The sequence below is a fragment of the Mirounga angustirostris genome, unplaced genomic scaffold (genome assembly GCF_029215605.1).
Source record: "Mirounga angustirostris isolate CCGP_5_RB_7025 unplaced genomic scaffold, mMirAng1.0.hap1 SCAF_2, whole genome shotgun sequence".
NCBI lineage: Eukaryota > Metazoa > Chordata > Mammalia > Carnivora > Phocidae > Mirounga > Mirounga angustirostris.
The window spans coordinates 181,506,699-181,525,941 of NW_026991710.1; the positions used below are offsets into that span (position 1 = coordinate 181,506,699).

The following is a 19,243-nucleotide window of genomic DNA, read 5'->3' on the forward strand; positions in this document are numbered from 1 at the left end:
GGAGGTGAAAATCAAAATAAGAAACCAATTAGATCTGCTATATTGTGTCAGCTTTAAAAAGAAGCCACAGTAAGTCATATCAAATGGGTTTACTTTGTCTTTCAGAATAAATGCATTCCTGGAAAGGAGATAAAAATCAACTCTTAACATCTAGTTGAGGTATTCATAAAGAATAAGCTGACAGTGTTGAAATGCAGAAGGCTCGATTAAGAGACTAATAATTAGCTACAGTTAAAGAAGTTACTGAGTTCTGTTTAGCTGCCCAAATTAAAAAAAAATAAAATCTCCCAAATAAGTATTTTTAAAACAAAATTACCAGTCATTGACATATATAAGAAACCATTTCTGAAGCCTTTATTTACAAAAGCTTTAAAAACAAACAATACCCTCTGTTTTGCAAATAACATTTTGTTTAAAAAGGACCACCCAGTTACAGCATTGTAATACCATGAATAAAGAATGTACAAAGGAAACAAACCAATGTGGCTAACATTTTAAGATCTGCTAGTATTACTGATTGAAATGTAGATAACACACATCATAACTTGTAGTCTATCATTTCAGGGAAGAGTTAATGATTACCAAAATGTCTTCCTACACATGCTCTGGTCTGGTCACATATTCTGCATGGCTAAATATTTCACAGTCTCTTTTGTCAATATATATAAAATAGATTGCAAAGATATACACAAAAAAATAAACAAGCATTACACTCCTCAGGTAATTTTAATTAGCTATATATAGATAGCCATATATATACACACATATACGGCTTTATATATAGAATATATTTTTGTATTTTGTTGTTTTGCACCAAATCTCTCCATTATTTATCTTTGTAACAACTATGAAAGCACAATTTTTTGTCTTCTAATTTAATTTGGTACAAAATATACCTAAAGACTTGCTATCTTTGGACTTTAATGAAATTGATTTGTTGAATCTACAAAGCAAGAGCATTGTAAGTATGGCTATAAAATTTTTAAAAAATTAAAAATAAGGGTAAACAGTGACAGAATAAAAAGCAGATCAAAGGGAAGTGTGCTATCATAAAATAACTGCAGCTTTAATTATCTTGGATGCCAGTTTCCCGGCAGACATTAAACATCCAATCACAAGGGATCTTTCCTGAAGGGTGTAAAGCTGGTTTGAAAAATTCTTCAGTCACAGAGCAGCCTACACATGCCAATGAGAAACTGACAGACACTAGATGTGCTTGGAAGATTAAACACTACGTACAGAAACAGCAGTGACTAAGCTCCTCAGTAGTTTTTTGTCTTTTTTTTTTTTTTTTGTAGTCTTGCTGAATCAACCGTTTGCACAATGCATGTGCTATTTCCGTGGGTCAAAAACAAGTAAATATTGTATAAGGTTGGCAGATGGTCATTTTTCCAGCTAAGGAGCAAGAAAAGCGAAAGTTTCTGATAAAACAGAGGATTTGAGTCAGAATCACTCTCTAAAGTGCAAAATTGATGGTCCACAATCTCAAATAGCTAAAATTTTCCTGCAGAATGGAAGGGAGACATGAAACAGGGAAATAAATTACAGTCAGTGCTAGTTAATTTAGGAAGGGGGAAAAACAAACCAAGCCCAAGCAGGTAAAGTTTATCAAAATATTCAATATGATGCAGTTTTCCCCACTCTCTGTCACACATGCCTGCTAACAAGTATATTAAGTTAAGGCCAAATTTAACCTGAATGCTTTTCTATTTATTAAGATCTGAGATAGGAATGGTCATACTACTACTGAAAGGCAGAAAATAAAATGGGCTATGAAAAAAAAAATAGTATTATCTATTGTTCAAGGGATTCAACCAGAGATAAAACCTATATACAAGCTTGTGTATAGCTCAAATAAAAATAAAAGGACTATTTCATGTCATGACTGCTTGTTGGCTTCCTCTTCATATGCATTCCCTGTGCCATTCTGTACATAGGATGAACCAGAACCAAGGCCATACAAATGACCACAATATTTGGCATCATCAATATGATCTTCAAAGAACATCTAAAAAGGAATTTTGGGGGAAAAAAAAAAAGATAATTTTAACCAAAAGGTACCACTGGTAACTTATACTTCAGCAATGTAAGTACTGACTGTTCATTAACTACAATGACAGCTCTTTTCTGTGGTGCTCCTTTGAGGCCACACATTTTAAATTCAATGAGTAAGATTAATGTTCTCAAGAAGTACAGAGCTCAAGAGAAACCAAAGAAAAAGATTACAAAAAAAATGCATAAACACGTGTCTTTCCTATTAACATTTAGTTCAATTTTATGAGAGTCTGTAATCATGGAAAAATGGCAGGCATTTTTATTCCATTAATATAACAATACTCAACGGTGAAAATGAATGAATATTGCCAATGACGGGAGAAAAAAGTTTAGCCTTATAAGTAGCCTTGAGTCTACATGCACAGCTGAGTTGGCTGAAAACAGTCAAACCCTAAACACGTTCTGGACAGTAAAAATCTGAACATCCACACTAGGTTATTCCTGAAGCAGCCAAGGAATATAAAGATAAATTTGTAGCAGAGAATCCACCATTAATTGAACCATTAAGGTATTTTTTAAAATGAAAGCTGAAAATTCAAAAAAATTGTTTTAATTCTCTAACGTGGCACTGGAAAGAAGTACAAAGTATTAACTCGTCATGAAAAGAACAGTCCAAATCGCTTCTGAATCAATACTTGGCAGAACAACTATTATGCTTTCTATTATTAATACAATTGCTACAAAAGTTTTAAATTTCCAGATAGTTCTCAGTCAATTCTTGAGTGTCTAAGAGGATATACTCAAAAGAATTCTATAGTTGTATTTTACAAAAAGGAAAACTTTCTTTTCTTTGCATTTAATTTACAGTGAGGTATGCCTGCATCTATCACTCCATTACATAAGCTAGGAGGAGACTTGGGTTTGTTCAATTCCACGCTTCCATACCGAGCTTTATATTCAGTACTGCCTTTGCCACTTAAGGGGCTGTGCTCATTATGATTTTTGATTCAACTACTTCAGATTTACTTAACCACTTGAGAATTCAGAACCTCTTAGTAAGATTCAATCTACTAAAAAGCACTATGTAAGCACTACTCTATAAACCCTCAAAGTGCTGAAAAATGGCACGAGCAAATGGTATCTTACCAACAGTTTAATGCCTACAAGACGACAATGCCGGGGAAACCTAACATGTAGATTCCTTGACTTGGCAGCGGCAGCCCTGATGTGGTCCTACAGAGAGAATTCTGGAGTTCTCCCGCTAGTGATGTGTGTGTGTCCTTGGAGAGAAGTTACTAGCCTCTGGCTTCAGTTTTCTCATCAAGAAATAGTATGGCTGGACCTACATGATTCCTAAGGTAGTTTAAACTGTTTCATTTTTCAGTCTATGAAGAAATCATTTTTTCACTGCCCTGTGAACTACATTTCAAGAGGACTTATTTTTGAACACTCATTCAAGTGTGTTGGACACAGCCTACATGCATCTCTAACCAGATCTTCATTTAATGAGCACTTATTGCCCAAAAACTTTTGCCGTTAGATTTTAAATGTTCTCAACCTAACAACCAACTGAGAAAAAGGCACTGATGTCTTCATACTTCTCTCATTTTGAAAAAGGCCATTCCCGTGAGCAATGAATCAGATCCTGCTTGATGCTGTGGTCCTATCCGTTCCAGCTCTAACTGTTCGGCAACTTCCTGTAAACCACCCTAGAAGAAAGAAAACCTGCCTGTCAACACAGGAACAGTACAATGCCCAAATTCACAAGTTACCTAACCTAGACACTGACCAAAATATAAATGGACTTTAGCACGTAAAGATGGACCTTATGAAGATCAGAAAAAAAAAGAATGTGAATTACAAATTGAAGTATTTGTTGAATATGGGAAAAGTTTATAATTTAATAGAAAATGAGATCCTAATTGGGAAAATTTATCTTCATCATACGCTTTAAGGCATGTGACAGACAAATAACATTCCTAAAGATTTGGGGGAAGCAGATCCTATACAAGGGAACAGGTGTACAGGGGAACATTTATCAAGTACATTCAGTCAATCCATCCATCAAGTATAAAAATGACCATTGGCAGTTCCTCTCAAACTTTCCTAAGCTTTTCACCAACCCATCTCTAAGTAGTTTATCTATATAATTTGTACAAAACAAAGCTATTATGACTAACCCAATCCTTAAAAATCCACTAAGTGCTTAATTATGGTTTTGTTAAAAAGAAGAGTATGCTGTTTTAAGAATACAACTCCTTAGGAGGGTCTAAATAGTTGCTTATTTTAACATTGCCAGGCTTAAAAAAGAAAAGAGAGTGAAAGGGAGGAAGAGAAAAAGAATAAAAGACAGAAGGAAGGAAGGAAGAGAGGGAAGGAAAATAATGGGGGGGGAAATAGGAGGTAAGGCAAGAAAGATCAGGACAAACAAAACAGACACAAATTCCTCCCTAATTGTTAAGGCAAAGGAGACCTCCTCTGCTTCACAGCTTGAAACAGTGCTCTGCACAGACAGCTCTTACTTCTGTGCTAAAAATAACATGAGGATTAAGTATCATTAGCAGCTGCTTAGGAGAGCAACAGAATAGGGGCATTCAGCATGGCTGACCATAGATCAAAAAGCACCTTTGTCATTAACCTAAATTTAACACTACAGCTCACTCAGGGCATATTTAGAATACCTGGTGTACTTAGAAATCTTCCAATTTCATACACATAGTGAGCAATAATTTGATCCTGTTCCTAAAATATGTCATTGTAGAGACAGGTCAGATTTTAAAAAACACTTCCAAAGCCAGATTAAAACATCTAGACCATGGATTCTCAGCATGTAATGCTTTCAGGGGGTGGCCTGAGTTTCTACAGTAATCAGGCTATCCTACTTCAAGTTCACTTGAGTCACAGAGAAGTCTCTTCAAATTGCACACAATCCTACTGCTCTTAGGTGCTACAAACATGGAGTAATCTTCCTTAAAAATTTCCCCAGTTATATGCCATATTCTCTAATAAGGCAAGCAAACTTTGGCCAAAAGACTACTTCTCTTCAGATTTTAAGTTCATCTGTCAAAAGCAAAGTTTCCTTATTCAACTCCTACATTGTTTCTTTCTGCTTAAAAGTAAAGCTCTTAAATTTTTACCATCTCCTAAAAGTGTAACTTTATTTGCACTTCTAAAACCTGGTAGGAGAATGTGATAAACCTGATGTAGGTTCTACCAAGCAGCCACTTACCTAAATGTGCATTTTAGTTGCAGCTTAAATACAAACACAGCTGGAGGGAAAAAGAAAAAAAAAAAGCCCTTCTATTCCTTGGGAGTCTGTGCCACCACTGGTGAATTCGTTCTCAAACTGAAGGAGCACTTTACATATTAAAGAAATGTTCCTTTTGAGAGAATTCATGTTCAGAAGTAACGTTATTACACATGCATTCATCAGTGTCAGAATGTAAGCTTCTGTCTAGACAGGACCTACGCATTTACAGTAGCACTAAGATCTTGACATCTTGACATCTTTCGGGCCAGGAAAAAATCTTTTAGCCATGTAAATTAATCCTAGGAACATGATCTATGACTAGAACCAACAAAATAATTTTTTTCAGGGAAAACTCTGTTTACTACATTACTAACTACACTGCTAGCCACCTCCGATTTTATCTTGCATGGATAGACTGTGCGCATGTTGGGCAGTGTGAACTTGCACTTCTGTGCATGAGAGCCTCGCTAGTCCTCACATTTTTGTGCAGGTTTATGATTTTAATCTGGCAATGATGAAAATCTGATTCTTGGTTTGAATTTTGTTGAAAACTTATTCTGCCAATATATGCTGAAACTTTGAAAAAGGATTTCCTACAAATTATTTATGCAACAAAAAGAATCAAATGACCAGATAATGTAATTGCATTTAATATAAAACTTAAAATATGGCTTAAAACAACATCCCAGGCTAAAATCTTACTTATTAGTCACTCAGTCTAAATAGTGTGTAGATTACAAATAGCCACTTAAAAAAGCCTTACTTTGAGATTTTTGCAGCTCTTCATGAGGTATTTCACATCATAAATGACAGGAAAAAATAATCGAAGAATCTCAAAGAAGTCAAGTTCTTCTTCAGGCAAGTTAGAGTTGGTCAGGATTTTGATTAAATAGCCAAAGTCATAACCACTACAAAAGGGTTAAATACAGAACAGAGACATATGAATACCACAGAGATGAAAAAATATTTTGATACAGATTTTAAGTGAGCCACAACTGTAGGTCAAAAAAGGAATCAACCAAACACACACACACACACACACACACAAAGAGAAAACAGACATGTTTGTAATGATAATGGGAAAATGCCATCATCTTACCAACAGTGATATGAACTTGTCACTATTATTCAGATATCAGCATACAAATCTATACTAGCATCTCAAGCCTGCAGTCACTAGATTACTATTTTGCTGATCTCTAAAGGAAGAACTCTTTAAAAAATTATCAAACCACCCACAGATGTCTCAAAAAATTTTAAATACGGAAATGGAAAAATAAATATGAATGGAAACGTGGCTAAAGATGTCAAAAGGTAGCAGAATTGGCAAAAATAATACAACTCTTCCCATATTTTACATAAAGAGGTCATATGCTTCAAAACCCAGAGTGGGGTGCCTGGGTGGTTCAGTCAGTTAAGCGTCCAACTCTTGATCTTGGCTCAGGTCAATCTCAGGATTGTGAGTTCAAGCCCCACATTGTTGTGCTCCACACTGGGTGTGGAGCCTACTTAAAAATTAAAAACAGAAAAACAAAAACCCAAAGAGTAATTCCCTAATGGAAGTATTTTCATTTCCTTAAATGATTTTATCATTCTCTTCCCTCAAAATTGTTCCTATCTCATACTGCTCCTCAAGATATACTAATGGAAATGCTGCACATGGAAGAAATAAAAGTAGTAAACACTGAGAACTACTATCCAGAGAATAAAACACCAACTCCCACACTTTCAAATCAAGATCTCCCATCTCTATTGTTTGTTTTGTTCCATAGCTGTGTATGTCCCCACGTTCCTGTGCCATAATTACACACTTTTTTCCCTATCTACCTTTCCTTCAAGGACAAGATGCCTTCCCTGAAGAGTCTAGCTCCCAGTGATTTCTTATACAAGCTCTTTTCTTGTACTACCCTTTAAAATGCATTATTGTTTTCTCCACTAGTCTAGGAGGAATCACATTTTTAAAAATATCTTAAAATCTTTTACTTCAAATAGCTTGAAATCAGTATGTATTTGGTGAGAGATGGTATTAACATATCTTTTGGGGGGATACAAACAAAATTTCTATTAATATTCAGAATTACTTCTAATTTTAAAAAGAAAAAAAGAAGCTTTACCACTGAAGACCGTTAAGGAATAAGCAATTAATGGCAGAAACCTTTAAATTTCCAGTAATTGGCAAGAAAGTGACTGCTATCTAACTAAAGAGAAGTCAATACAGCATTTGCTTACTACTAGTAAAAGACTGTACAAGAATTCAGGATTTATAAATATCTTAAACTAGTCTTTATCTCCTAGAAATAGGTTAGAATATGATGAAAATATTTAATGACATTTAGAATAAAATCTTAACATACCTTGACAAATACTGGAGTCTAATTTAGAGTCTACAATCTAAGAAGACATGAACCCTTTGTTTTTGTTTATCTTAATAACCCCAATGCCTAGAATGCAGTATTTGCTCAGAGTATTTTTTGAGTGAAAGAATAAGTCATATACAGCAAAAGGACGGGACGATGCTTTCTATTCATAACCAGAAAAGTCAAAAAACCAAAAAACAAACAAAAAAACCCCACCAAAAAACCCCTGAAAAACATTGCTCAAGTAAAAGAGACTTCAGTCTTGTCTCCTGAGATATAGGCTCAAATGGAGAACAGAAAGAAAAGATGACAGGTGACAATTAGTATGTTCAATACCTTCAACTCAAAAATTACTGCCTAGTACTACATCAGAGTTTGCAATATGAACAGTCCTTCATTATACTCATTCCAGAGGCCAGAGTTGGAAATTCTAAAGCATGCAGGAGACTCTATTTTTTTAAAAAATGTCTGAAATGGACCTAATATAAGAACATTAATAGAAGGCCAAATAAAATAATTCCCAAGGCCACTTTTAGTCCCTGTGCTTCCTGTTTATTTAGTGTACCTCAATAGAAAAACTCTTTACCTGGAAGTCTATTTTTACAAAATGGAACTAATTCCCTTTCTAGAAATTCTCTTTAACAATCCAGTTTTATTTTATAATAAGAATTAAAAATGACCATTTACTGAAAATTTATTGTGTGTAAAACCTTTTACCAAAATGCTCTAAATATATTATTGGTCATTACAGCAAGATATTTACCTAAGTGATGTCTACCTAATAACTCTTCTTTAAAAAAACATTAAAATCCACCACCCCCACCCACTCCTAACATTCTCTTTGCTGTTTTTTTTCTCCATAGCACTTATGAACATCTAACAAACCACAATATAAATTTCATCATTTAAAAAAAATTGCCTACTACCACCAGAATATAAACTTCACGAGGATGAGGATTTTAGTCTGTTTTGTTCACAGCATAATTCCTAGAATCTTATACCAGAGTGCTTGGCATTGGTAGATATTAAATAAATATTTTCTTAATGAATGAATGGTTTCATTCTAAGTCCCAGAAATGTTAAATAACCCTTGGTAACATTGATTCCAAATGGCATTGCTGGATTTAAACCAAGATCTACTTTGTCAGCCTCTTTCCACTATGCAATACTGTCTCTCTCATTGGCTAAAAATGAAACACATACCTTTAAATTAACCCTTAAGTAGACCAACATTAGCTTCTTGAGAGGAGACTGCTACATGGCAGCCAGTTCCTTGTAGAACTAAGCCTGAAAGTACTGAAACAGTGACCCACACCAAGGAAATGGAAACACAAATGCTATTTTCAATGCAATCTTTTTACCTATGAAATGATAACCATTTGACCCCTTCGCAGAGGACCACTCCTGATGTCATAAGAAGTTCTGCAAAGTACTGGGTCTCAATTCCTTCCTCCTCATGTTTTTTAAACTGGATGCCAGATGTTGTTAGTAGCTCTATAGAGTCCTGGGCATACATGTCCTCCCTGGCAGGGGAAAAAGAAAGACAACCTTCAAATGTGCCATACTTCAAACAAACTGTTTTTCTCCCACTTACATCTACAACCTACAGTGCCAGAAACAACAAAACAGAGGATTGGCTTGGGTCCGATTATTCCAATGTTTCACATATAGAAAGGAAAATACAATTTAAATATTGTATGTAATAAGGTTATTATTTTAGAAAAGTGTTCAGTAAATCATCTTTCAAAACAGTCCAAGGGTGAGATTTTAATTTTTACTATGATTCAATGTCATTAGCCTTTCACAAGTTAAATATATTTAACTGAGTTTGAAAAAAGGGTCTTCTACTCACCAGGAGCTACCACCACAAAGTGAACGACATGTTCTTTTCAGGGGCTTTAGTCTCAGCAGCCTTTTTATTGCTGCCAGATGGAGCTGTAGCCACAGGGGCGACAGCCTATATCCATCTCCCATGTCCCAGCAGCAACGGTAAGGATACCAAGAGGAAAACATCTTATATGGCTAAGTTAAAACTGCATTCCATCCTAAAGAAAAAGGAGTTTCCTCCTCTCACTAATGTTGAGCCTTTCAAATGGCTCCAATAAACAGTAAAATGTTTAAAATGAAAGACTGTGCTATAATAGCAATAATTTCTTCTAACAATCTTAATCCTAGAAAATCACCTCCCAAAAATCAAGCCAGGAAATCTAAATATAAACCAACCCTTCAAGATTTTACTGAAGCCAAAAAGAAAGCCCTAGGGCGCCTGGGTGGCTCAGTTGGTTAAGCGACTGCCTTCGGCTCAGGTCATGATCCTGGAGTCCCTGGATCGAGTCCCGCATCAGACTCCCTGCTCGGCAGGGAGTCTGCTTCTCCCTCTCACCCTCCCCCCTCTCATGTGCTCGCTCTCATTCTCTCTCTCAAATAAATAAAATAAAGTCTTAAAAAAAAAAAAGAAAGCCCTAATTTCTAAGCACAAACACACAGGTATCCAAAATGTTAAGTTAAATTAAAAAAAGGATCAAAAGAAAGGTATAGGTTTCTTTTTTTTTTTTTTCTTTAGAACAAAATATATGGCATTTATTAAACGTGTGACACAGGTTCTAATATCAAAGTAGAGCATGCATGAACAAATTATTCATTTAACAAAAACACCAGTTGATACTGAAAACATGAAATGATTACATGTCCACAACATACAAAATTCTCTTTCAGTTAAAGTGAGAAAGGGAAAAAGAAGAATCACAGGTGAAATAAACACAGATTTCAGTGAGCCCCATGAAGGCATAAGGCACAAATTAAACCAAGGGATTAGCACATCAGAATGAGGCACTTGTGCCTGCAAGAGGCCAGTCTCCGCCCGTGGCTCCCACAACCCCACACAGATCCTGGCCACCAAGAGGAGAGAGCACCCTTCCCTGGCAGGGTCAGGTCTCCCCAGGTGCCCCTGCGCCTGTGGACAGGCTTCTGGGCACCAGAGAAATACCGCCTCTAATACTTTTATGGGTGAATAAAAGAAAGGTATAGGTTTCTGAGAATACATGAAAAGTATTTTATGCATTGCCCACTGCATTTTTTAATTTACTTTTTAAATTACAAGAATACTGGTTTCCACCACTTAAAAGAAAATTCTATTAAAAGCTTTAACAAAACTAAGCCAAAAGAAAAATTAATTTAGGTGAAAAGGTATTTTACAGTCTATTCTTTGGAAATCGGTCTGCTTCTAAATGTCTTTGAAAAATAACAAAACATAATGTTGTATGGTGCCAGATGGTAAATACACTTATTGTGGTGAGCACTGTACAATGTACAGAATCATTAAATCACTATGTTATGCACCTGAAACTAATATAACGTATGTGAACTATACCTAAATATAAAAATTTAAAAAACAAACAAACAAAAACTAGCCACTGGAACATCTGAAAAAACAGAGGGGAACTGTAATCATCACTTTAGGTCAAAATTTCCCCCAGGAAAACCCTTTAGGAAGGATATCTGAATAAATCTAATACTAAACAACAGATATCATTGGCCTTATTACACTAAAAATATGTATCTTAAACAACTAAAATCTCACTCATCAGGCTCTGATGCTCACATTGAGAGGCATACTTTAGCAAATTATAACCAACCCAGAGTGTAAGATTCTTTCTCTAGGCTTACATTATTCTGGGCCATATACTCACTTTATCTTTATTTTAGTACACTCTACCAGAATGTAAGCTTCAAGACGGCAATTAATTTTTGTCTCTTTTGTTTAATGTCTATCACCACATCAAAAAACATATGAAGTAGAACAGTGAGTATTGCACTATTTAAGTCAGAATTTCCCAAACTTGCCCAATGACAGCAATCATCCAGAGAGCTTACCAAAAATATGGATTCCCAGGTCCTCTACCTAGACCTATTGAATCACAACATCCAGGAAAAAGATCTGGGTAAGTACCTCAGGTGTTTAATGATCAACAAGATTGGTTTAAAAAAAAAAAAAATGCGTAAAATTACTTCTTTTTTTTTTTTTCTTTCTTTTTTTTTCTAGAGAGAGAGAATGAGAGAGAAAGAGCACATGAGAGGGGGGAGGGTCAGAGGGAGAAGCAGGCTCCCCGCCGAGCAGGGAGCCCGATGCGGGACTCGATCCCGGGACTCCAGGATCATGACCTGAGCCGAAGGCAGTCGCTTAACCAACTGAGCCACCCAGGCGCCCCAACTTCTCTTTTTTTCTGTATAGTTCACATAACTCAATGCAGATTAAGCTAATGTACTATCATTTAAATTTCTTTGGAGTAAATATTTTAAAACTTGGAACCAATTCCATGCTTTATAATGCCCAACTCATTAGAAGAGAAAGCTGAAAGCTCCATACAGATAGGCTAATAAAACTCTAAATAGGATAAAGAAAATTTCCTGCTGGTAGGGAAACTCCATAATTGTTACAATTTAGTTCTCCAAATCAACAGACTGTCCCCTTCCCACAGTATCCACCACTTCAAGTTTTGAAATCATTCCTCACCTTCAAAAATCCTAGTACATGTAGGAATATATTAAAGGATGCAAATCTCAAAAAAGTCGTCAAAACATTGTTTAGTCAAAAAAGTAAGGACTGCTGCAGGTGCAGGGATTGGCTTACTGATTAGAACAGTCTGTTCAGAACAGCAATGAACAGTCATGTAATTGCTCCTAACACTAACCAACTACTGAAGTTTAAGGTGGCAAAATATCCAGGTATAATAACTGAACGGGAGTGAAAGCCACATACAAATCCCTAAAAAATGTTTTCCCAAAAAGCAGAGATACAAGGCTACTCAAACTATATCCTAAAAACAGAAACTAACTTAACTAGGTATGTTAAATCCAATAAATATATTTTTCACCGTTTTTTAAAGTAGGCTCCACGTCCAACATGGGGCTTGAACTCACAACCCCAAGATCAAGAGTCACACTCTCTATGGACTAAGCCAGCCAGGCGCCCCTACTTTTTGACCTACCTACAAGTATAAACTTAGCCTACTACACAAATTGACATTTTTAAACACAGCAGATTAAATATTTTACAATTTGGAAATGCTTTCCAACCTCAATCCATTCCTGGCTCACCATACATTTTATATTTTAAAACATGCACCCTATATATTTAAGTTTTGCTAAAAATCATGAGCAAAGGCAAACCAGGATACAGACTGTCACAAATGCATAAATGGTCACTAAACTTAATATTTAATGAACTCAAACCAAGAACACATAAGATGCTCAAAAAAATCTAGGCGCCTGGGTGGCTCAGTTGGTTAAGCGACTGCCTTCGGCTCAAGTCATGATCCTGGAGTCCCTGGATCGAGTCCCGCATCGGGCTCCCTGCTCGGCAGGGAGTCTGCTTCTCCCTCTGACCCTCCCCCCTCTCATGTACTTGCTCTCTCTCATTCTCTCTCTCTCAAATAAATAAATAAAATCTTTAAAAAAAAAAAAAAAGATGCTCAAAAAAATCTGCAGACTATATGAAAGACAACAGGAACAGCCTGCAACTCCATACCTGAAAACTGCCTTTTAGCCTTCAAATGCCTATGCATTATCCATAGAACAAAATCAAAACTACCCTTTGTTTGATTCTGTCTTTTCCACTTACAGTCCTCCCTATATCTCCTCTCCTCTACCATTTTCCTTAAATGAGTTATCAGCTTCCTTTCTGTTACCACTGAACCCACAATCTCCTGTAATCTCTATTACACTATTAAAATGATTCAAATACTAATTATTGCAATCATCAAATTGATGTTTTAGAAATTCGTTCTCATCTCCTTTGAGATAACTTTCTTCTGCACACCTCATCAATATTCTACTTCAATTTTCATTTTACACATCAACTCCAAATTCAGTTTAGGGAGAATACATTGATCATTATCTAACAATCTCGCAATTCTAATTTTTGGACTTTGGCAATGGAGAGCAGACAGAAATGTTACAGGAACACTAAGTTGTAAAGACCATGACCAACCTTCCTCAACACTATATCCCTCACACCTAACACAGCTGCTGACACATTCTAGGTACTCAATAAAAAAGTCAATTTTCATCTTTCTTCAAAATATCCAAGATTCTATTCATGGTACCCTGTCTTCATATTAGGTAGTCCCAGTTTTATCTTCCAAATAATTGTTTCCACTTAAATAGTACATTCTACTACATCCTTCTTAAAAATGTCTTCTTAGACATTAACATTAGTATAAATGGTAGCAAAACCTGGTAACAAGTAGCCCTCTCTGTATAAGAAAAAAATGTCTTTCAAAGATTATAATAATAAGGCAGTTGTTATCATAACATAGTGTTTCTAGAAAAGGAAAATACCAATTTTACCAAAATGGGAGACATGGATGGGTCACTTCCTACTCATGTATTTATATCACAACAGTATCTCAGTTAAAAAAGTGTTTTAATGATCCAACTTGGGAAAAAAGTAACATAGAACAAATGAAATGGTGATGAGCTAATTTTAAAAATGGTTATCTTTTGAGAAAAGGATAAGACAATTTTCAGTGTTTCAGAATTATAGTACTTATAAAAGGTTATTACCAGTTAGAATAGAGAGGAGTACTTTTTACCCTTTACAAGGTTCTGGTGTATATTATGAAATCCAACAAAGTAAAACAGAAAATGAGGCTAACCGCAATAAGCCATAGTACTGTACCACTGACAACACTACTCTCTAAAATCATCAGCCCTGCTTTTTAGATCTTATATGCTAAATATCACATTACCGTACAGAGAATGGGAGGTTCTCACATTGGCACTACTGTTAATTGTCCCATAGCTTCTTTAACTATTTTTTGAACCAGATTTAAGATCATATTACACAAGTACAAACACACAAGTACAAGCTGTCAAATAGAAGGACACTGCAATGTTGTAACTTAATCAGAACTAAACTCACCTTAGAGTCAGTTTGTAAACAAACTGCTCTTACCCCAAAACACTAAGCTTCCCTAAGCTATCAAGACATCAAGTAAGGAAACTGAGTTTCAACCTTGGGCTTGAGTTAGAATTCAGATTCTGAACAGTTTCTGAAAGAAATACCAAATTTAACGATACCATTACCTCTCTTATATGTAAGTTACAAGAGGTTTTGTGGGCTGATCGGGGACTGTAGCTATTATATAATTATATTGACTTGACAGGAAAATGCACCCAAGTTTCCAAGAAATGTCTTACTGCCCTTGACACATAATCTACTCACAAACTGGAGTTTGACTGTAATAAAAATCTCTTCACAAGAAGGATAATTACTACAACAAAGATGTATATATTTCAAATTGAACACAAAGTTTGAAAGTAAAACTGATGTAAGATTATTTTTTCTATCAAGAAGTGTTTTCAATACCCAAAGTTTTTCAGATTTCAAAAAAAGTGGCAGTCATACTTTTCAAACAACATCTTTAAAATTCAAAGTATCTGAATATACAGCCTGGTTCTTTTGTCCCATTAGAAGAAATCTAGTCTTTTGAAATTTTAGGTTTTAAATATTTCTAGGATCACTGCGCCAAATTCAGTTAGCATTTCATTCACCATACTTGAGGGAAATCAATTCCTAAAATTAAGCTAAAAAAAGTTTGGGTTATATTTATTTCCCACTTACGTCAAATTAAATTTAAAATTAAACTGCCAAGTTGAAGTTCCTGGAGGATATTCTCCTTGCTCATTCATAAATGTCAGTCCTAGCTGAATTATCTTTAACAAGTCTACATTACATCGCAATAGTTGGTACTGATAGTCAGCATTGCTCCTGAATTCTCCAATAGGTCTTGCAACCACACCTGGAAACTCGGTGTCCTGTAAAATAGTTTTAAGATTCATTATTTACTAAATGGTGAAAACCACAATCCACAAATTCTTAGAATAATTAATTTTTGGTTCAAGTCAAAGAATACTGCTATAGATAATATTCTACACATTCATCATATTCAAATACAAATTACCTTTTAACTATGAAGAGCGTTACTTTTTAGATCCATAAAATAAAACTCTACAAACTTAATGACTTTTTCTTACTTTAAATACTGTGTCAGTAAAAAATTATTATGTAGAAGACATGAATGATAAATGCACCAAGTACTCTATTCCCAAGGAAGGGAAAAAAATCATAAATTCATGTTTCTCAAAGGGTATGTGAAACTATGCTAACCGTATGCCAGTGTTAAAACAAATGAAGAACTGGTTAAAAGGAATGGAAAATGCATCATACTTTCCAAGCACTTCTGAGGCAAGGTTTTTCTAAATATCAAAACTCTCTTAATTTCTTGGGCTAAAATAGCACTCTCTCTATACTTTAGAGAAAATATGTCATCAAAAATTACATGATACCCACTTATTCCTGAAGAACGTTATCATGTCTATAATGTCACTCCTTATCATCTGAGAAATGATCACTATGTATTTTTGTGGGATAAAAAACAACTTCAATTCTAATTATGGGTAAGTATACCTTTATAAATAGGTTATCTATGTACACTCGAATATTCATATTTTCACCAACCTGCCCCTCCCCACAGAAGTACATTTATTTATTTGCATTAAAAATACTGAGGAAATGATACTATATCACTTTAATTTTAAAATTCAAACTGGGAAGCTAAGAACAAAATCTGAATACCAAATCACTATGAAACAGTAAAGAAATTAAAACTCTAAAGTCAGTCCAACTCAACAACCACTTTACTGGATATTTTGTGTTATGCTAGGTGTGTTGTGGGAGAGAAAGGATGACTAAGGCACTAACCCCTTGCTTAGCGGAACTTACAATATGGAAAACAATACGGTAACTATAATAGATGTACAAAGTACAGCAGATAAAGCAGCAAAATAATTAACTGAATAGATGGCCTAGGTAGATTGAATACTAAATGCAAAAGCAGAGATGCTTAACAGCACAGTGTGTTCATCCAACTCCACTGATGATTAAAACAAACGACAAAAAACCTGCAGATTAACAATGTTCCACTGGGAGATCTGATTTTTTTTTTTTTTTGAGAAAGACATGCAGGAGCTCCCTAGCTTCTGTGTGCTCATCTGGTATTATCAGTTAAGCCTTAAGTGTTGCTGGGAGCTAACTTGGCACTCACAGCTAGGTTCTAATGTTCTTCTGTTGTTGAGTATGAACAGTTTCACACTTCAACATCAGACAAAACCACTCTGTAATCGTGACTGAGCATAGACAAAAACATAAACATTGCCCAAACCACAAAAATGACCAAACATCCTTCTATCTTGGCTAATGTTAAGTAACCGTTGCTTCTTTATAGCTTTAGTCTCATTCCAGTTTTCTCTCATTCAAGACTTATTAAGATACCCTGTTATAGAATTACCACCCTTCTCAACAGCATCCAATTCAGAGCAAGGCACTGCCTCCTTAATCCCTCCCTAAAACCACCTGACAGAAGCTCAAATCCTAAAAGTCCTTTCTAACACTCTTACTCAAATGCCCCATGGTTCCAGTGGTATGCCTTTTCCCTCCCTCCAATGAGTAATAAACCCAATTTGTCACACTGCAGGAGTGTTCCTGGTGGTCTCTGGTTGGAGGACACTGACAAAATTTTCTTTTTATAATTAAATTAATCTCTACAGTAGTAACCAAATGGACTGAATTCAAGACTTTTAAAATCCCTCTTCCTCTTAAAAAAAAAAAAAAATCCCTCTTCCTCTTTTATCAGAAGCATCTTAAGGATTTGATGATAGGCATACCATAGCAACGTAATTATATTTTCTGATAACTTGACGAATTTTCTTCATCTCTTCATCCAGGTTGCAAGCCCAAACTTCACAAATTCTTTGGCTATGATCTACAGTTGCTGCTGGCATAGTGAGGGCACAAGAAGTCTAGATGCCAAGCATCAAAATGTTATACTTGATTGAAGATTTGTTTGTTTCATAAAATACTTTATCCTTTATTTTTGTACCTGTCAAAATAAAAGCCAGTGATAATAGAAATATGAATCATAGAAGAATTGAGTTGATACAAACCTAAAAGATTATTTATTCAAAATCCTTGATTTGTAAGAAAATCAGTTTGGGAAATGACTTGTCTAAAATCACACATCTAATCAGTAGGGAAAAAAGAACTGCAACATAAGTTTTCTGGTTCTAATATCAATGTTAAGTAAAAACAGTGTTTTTTATGTGTACATACTAATCATTTTTTAAAAATTTAACATTAAAGATTACTCTGAATGCAACTCACTCTCCAAAAAGAACTTTATAAAGACATCTATTTCCACATAGAAAATGAAAAGTTAAATAGTGATATAATGTGACGGGATCAGATATTATTAGGACAAAGGTAATGTTTGCTTTTACTCATTAACAGAACATTCAAAATCTGATTTGATTACAAAATCTACTTCAGTAGCATTTATTCAAGTCCGATTAGAAGGGACTTTTTAGTAAACCAACAACAACAACAACAACAAAAAACCAGAAAAAGCTCTTTCTGAAAAATAAGTAACAGCCACAGAAACTGAATGTCCATAACTGCAGAAGGGAGAAAGGAAGCAATAGGGTGTAAGCATTTCAAACTATTTCTAATTTCCTAAAAACCTGAGCATAAACATACATCTATTGCTTCTGGTCCATAAACAGAGTATCATGCCACATAAAGAGTACAGACCAACATTTTGATTCTTGGACAGAAAAATTCCAAATGCTCCTTCATTTTTCAGTTTGAAAGAATCCTAACAAGGGTAAAAAAGGGAATTATGATACCCCCCCAAGCACTTCAGTCACAAATGTAACCTCAAGTCCTCCAAGAACAGAAACCAAAGATCTAGGGAACCCCTCCCTTATTACCCTCCCCACTCCGCTATACACACACACACACACACACACACACACACACACACACTTTAGAAAGACCCTGTAGCTTAACATTGCTTTTTCCACCTCTCTCTCTACTACAATTCCAGAAGCCCCGACGAGGCACCAGAGGCCTTCTCATTACTAGAGATACAATCTCCGTACTGCAGGCTCCCAAAAAAGCGAAGACAAAACAGAGCCACTCAAGTCATAGATAACTCTCTTCCCCGGCAAAGGGCCAGCGTGAAGGTGCTTGATAACCATTTACTGGGGCCAGACTGACTCCCAAGCACTGCTGCAAGAAGAAATACGAGGAGCTGAGGATCTAGGCCACCGCCCTCCACTCCCAATTTCCGTCCAACAACGTCGAAGCCCCAGGTACAAAGCCTTTACGTCATCAGCCCGCGCCACCCCCTTGACATACCCTCAGCCCGTTACCCTGCCCCCCTCCACCCGCCGTCGAGCTCTTCCTCCGCCAGCCGCGTTCCAGCTGGCGCCATCGCTCACCCTCTGAGGTTCATCGTTCCCGCCCCCTTTCTACTTCCCCAACCCGCCCCTCCCCCCGGCAGACGGAAGATCTACTTGTGTCGCTGAGCCCGCGCTCCTCCTCTTCCTCCTCGCCATAGAGACAGCAACCAGCGGCGGTGGCGGTGGCGGTAGCGGCGGCAGCAGCGGGAGCCCCATAGACACCTCACTCCCAGCAAAAGGGAAAGGGGAGCCGGGGCTGCGCCGCACCGTGCTGCGCCGTCGCTTCTCGCACGTCCTGGCGGGGGCGCTAGGTGATGACGCGACACGCAGAGGGGGCGGA

General features: G+C 36.2%; 1 protein-coding gene across 1 annotated transcript; it reads right to left on the bottom strand.

The window, feature by feature from the left end:
- Positions 1 to 332: 332 nt before the first annotated feature.
- Positions 333 to 19,198, bottom strand: CNOT7 (CCR4-NOT transcription complex subunit 7). The gene is made up of 7 exons (XM_045879732.3): positions 19,018 to 19,198; positions 17,329 to 17,543; positions 15,227 to 15,420; positions 8,964 to 9,125; positions 6,009 to 6,153; positions 3,594 to 3,704; positions 333 to 2,008 (listed from the first exon to the last, which is right to left on the bottom strand). The coding sequence occupies exons 2-7, from the start codon at positions 17,443 to 17,445 to the stop codon at positions 1,880 to 1,882; spliced, it is 858 nt and encodes a 285-aa protein (XP_045735688.1). The 5' UTR covers positions 17,446 to 17,543; positions 19,018 to 19,198; the 3' UTR covers positions 333 to 1,879.
- Between the last annotated feature and the right edge of the window lie 45 nt (positions 19,199 to 19,243).

What these genes read in the sequence shown, in the direction of transcription:
- CNOT7 (XM_045879732.3), bottom strand. Translation starts at nt 17,445, where the DNA reads ATGCCAGCAGCAACTGTAGATCATAGCCAAAGAATTTGTGAAGTTTGG. An exon ending in AGAGCTGCAAAAATCTCAAA is followed by an intron (nt 3,705 to 6,008) that starts GTAAGGCTTTTT and finishes TCTTTCTTCTAG; the next exon opens with GGTGGTTTACAGGAAGTTGC. An exon ending in CCTTTTTCAAAATGAGAGAA is followed by an intron (nt 2,009 to 3,593) that starts GTATGAAGACAT and finishes ATTCCTTTTTAG; the next exon opens with ATGTTCTTTGAAGATCATAT.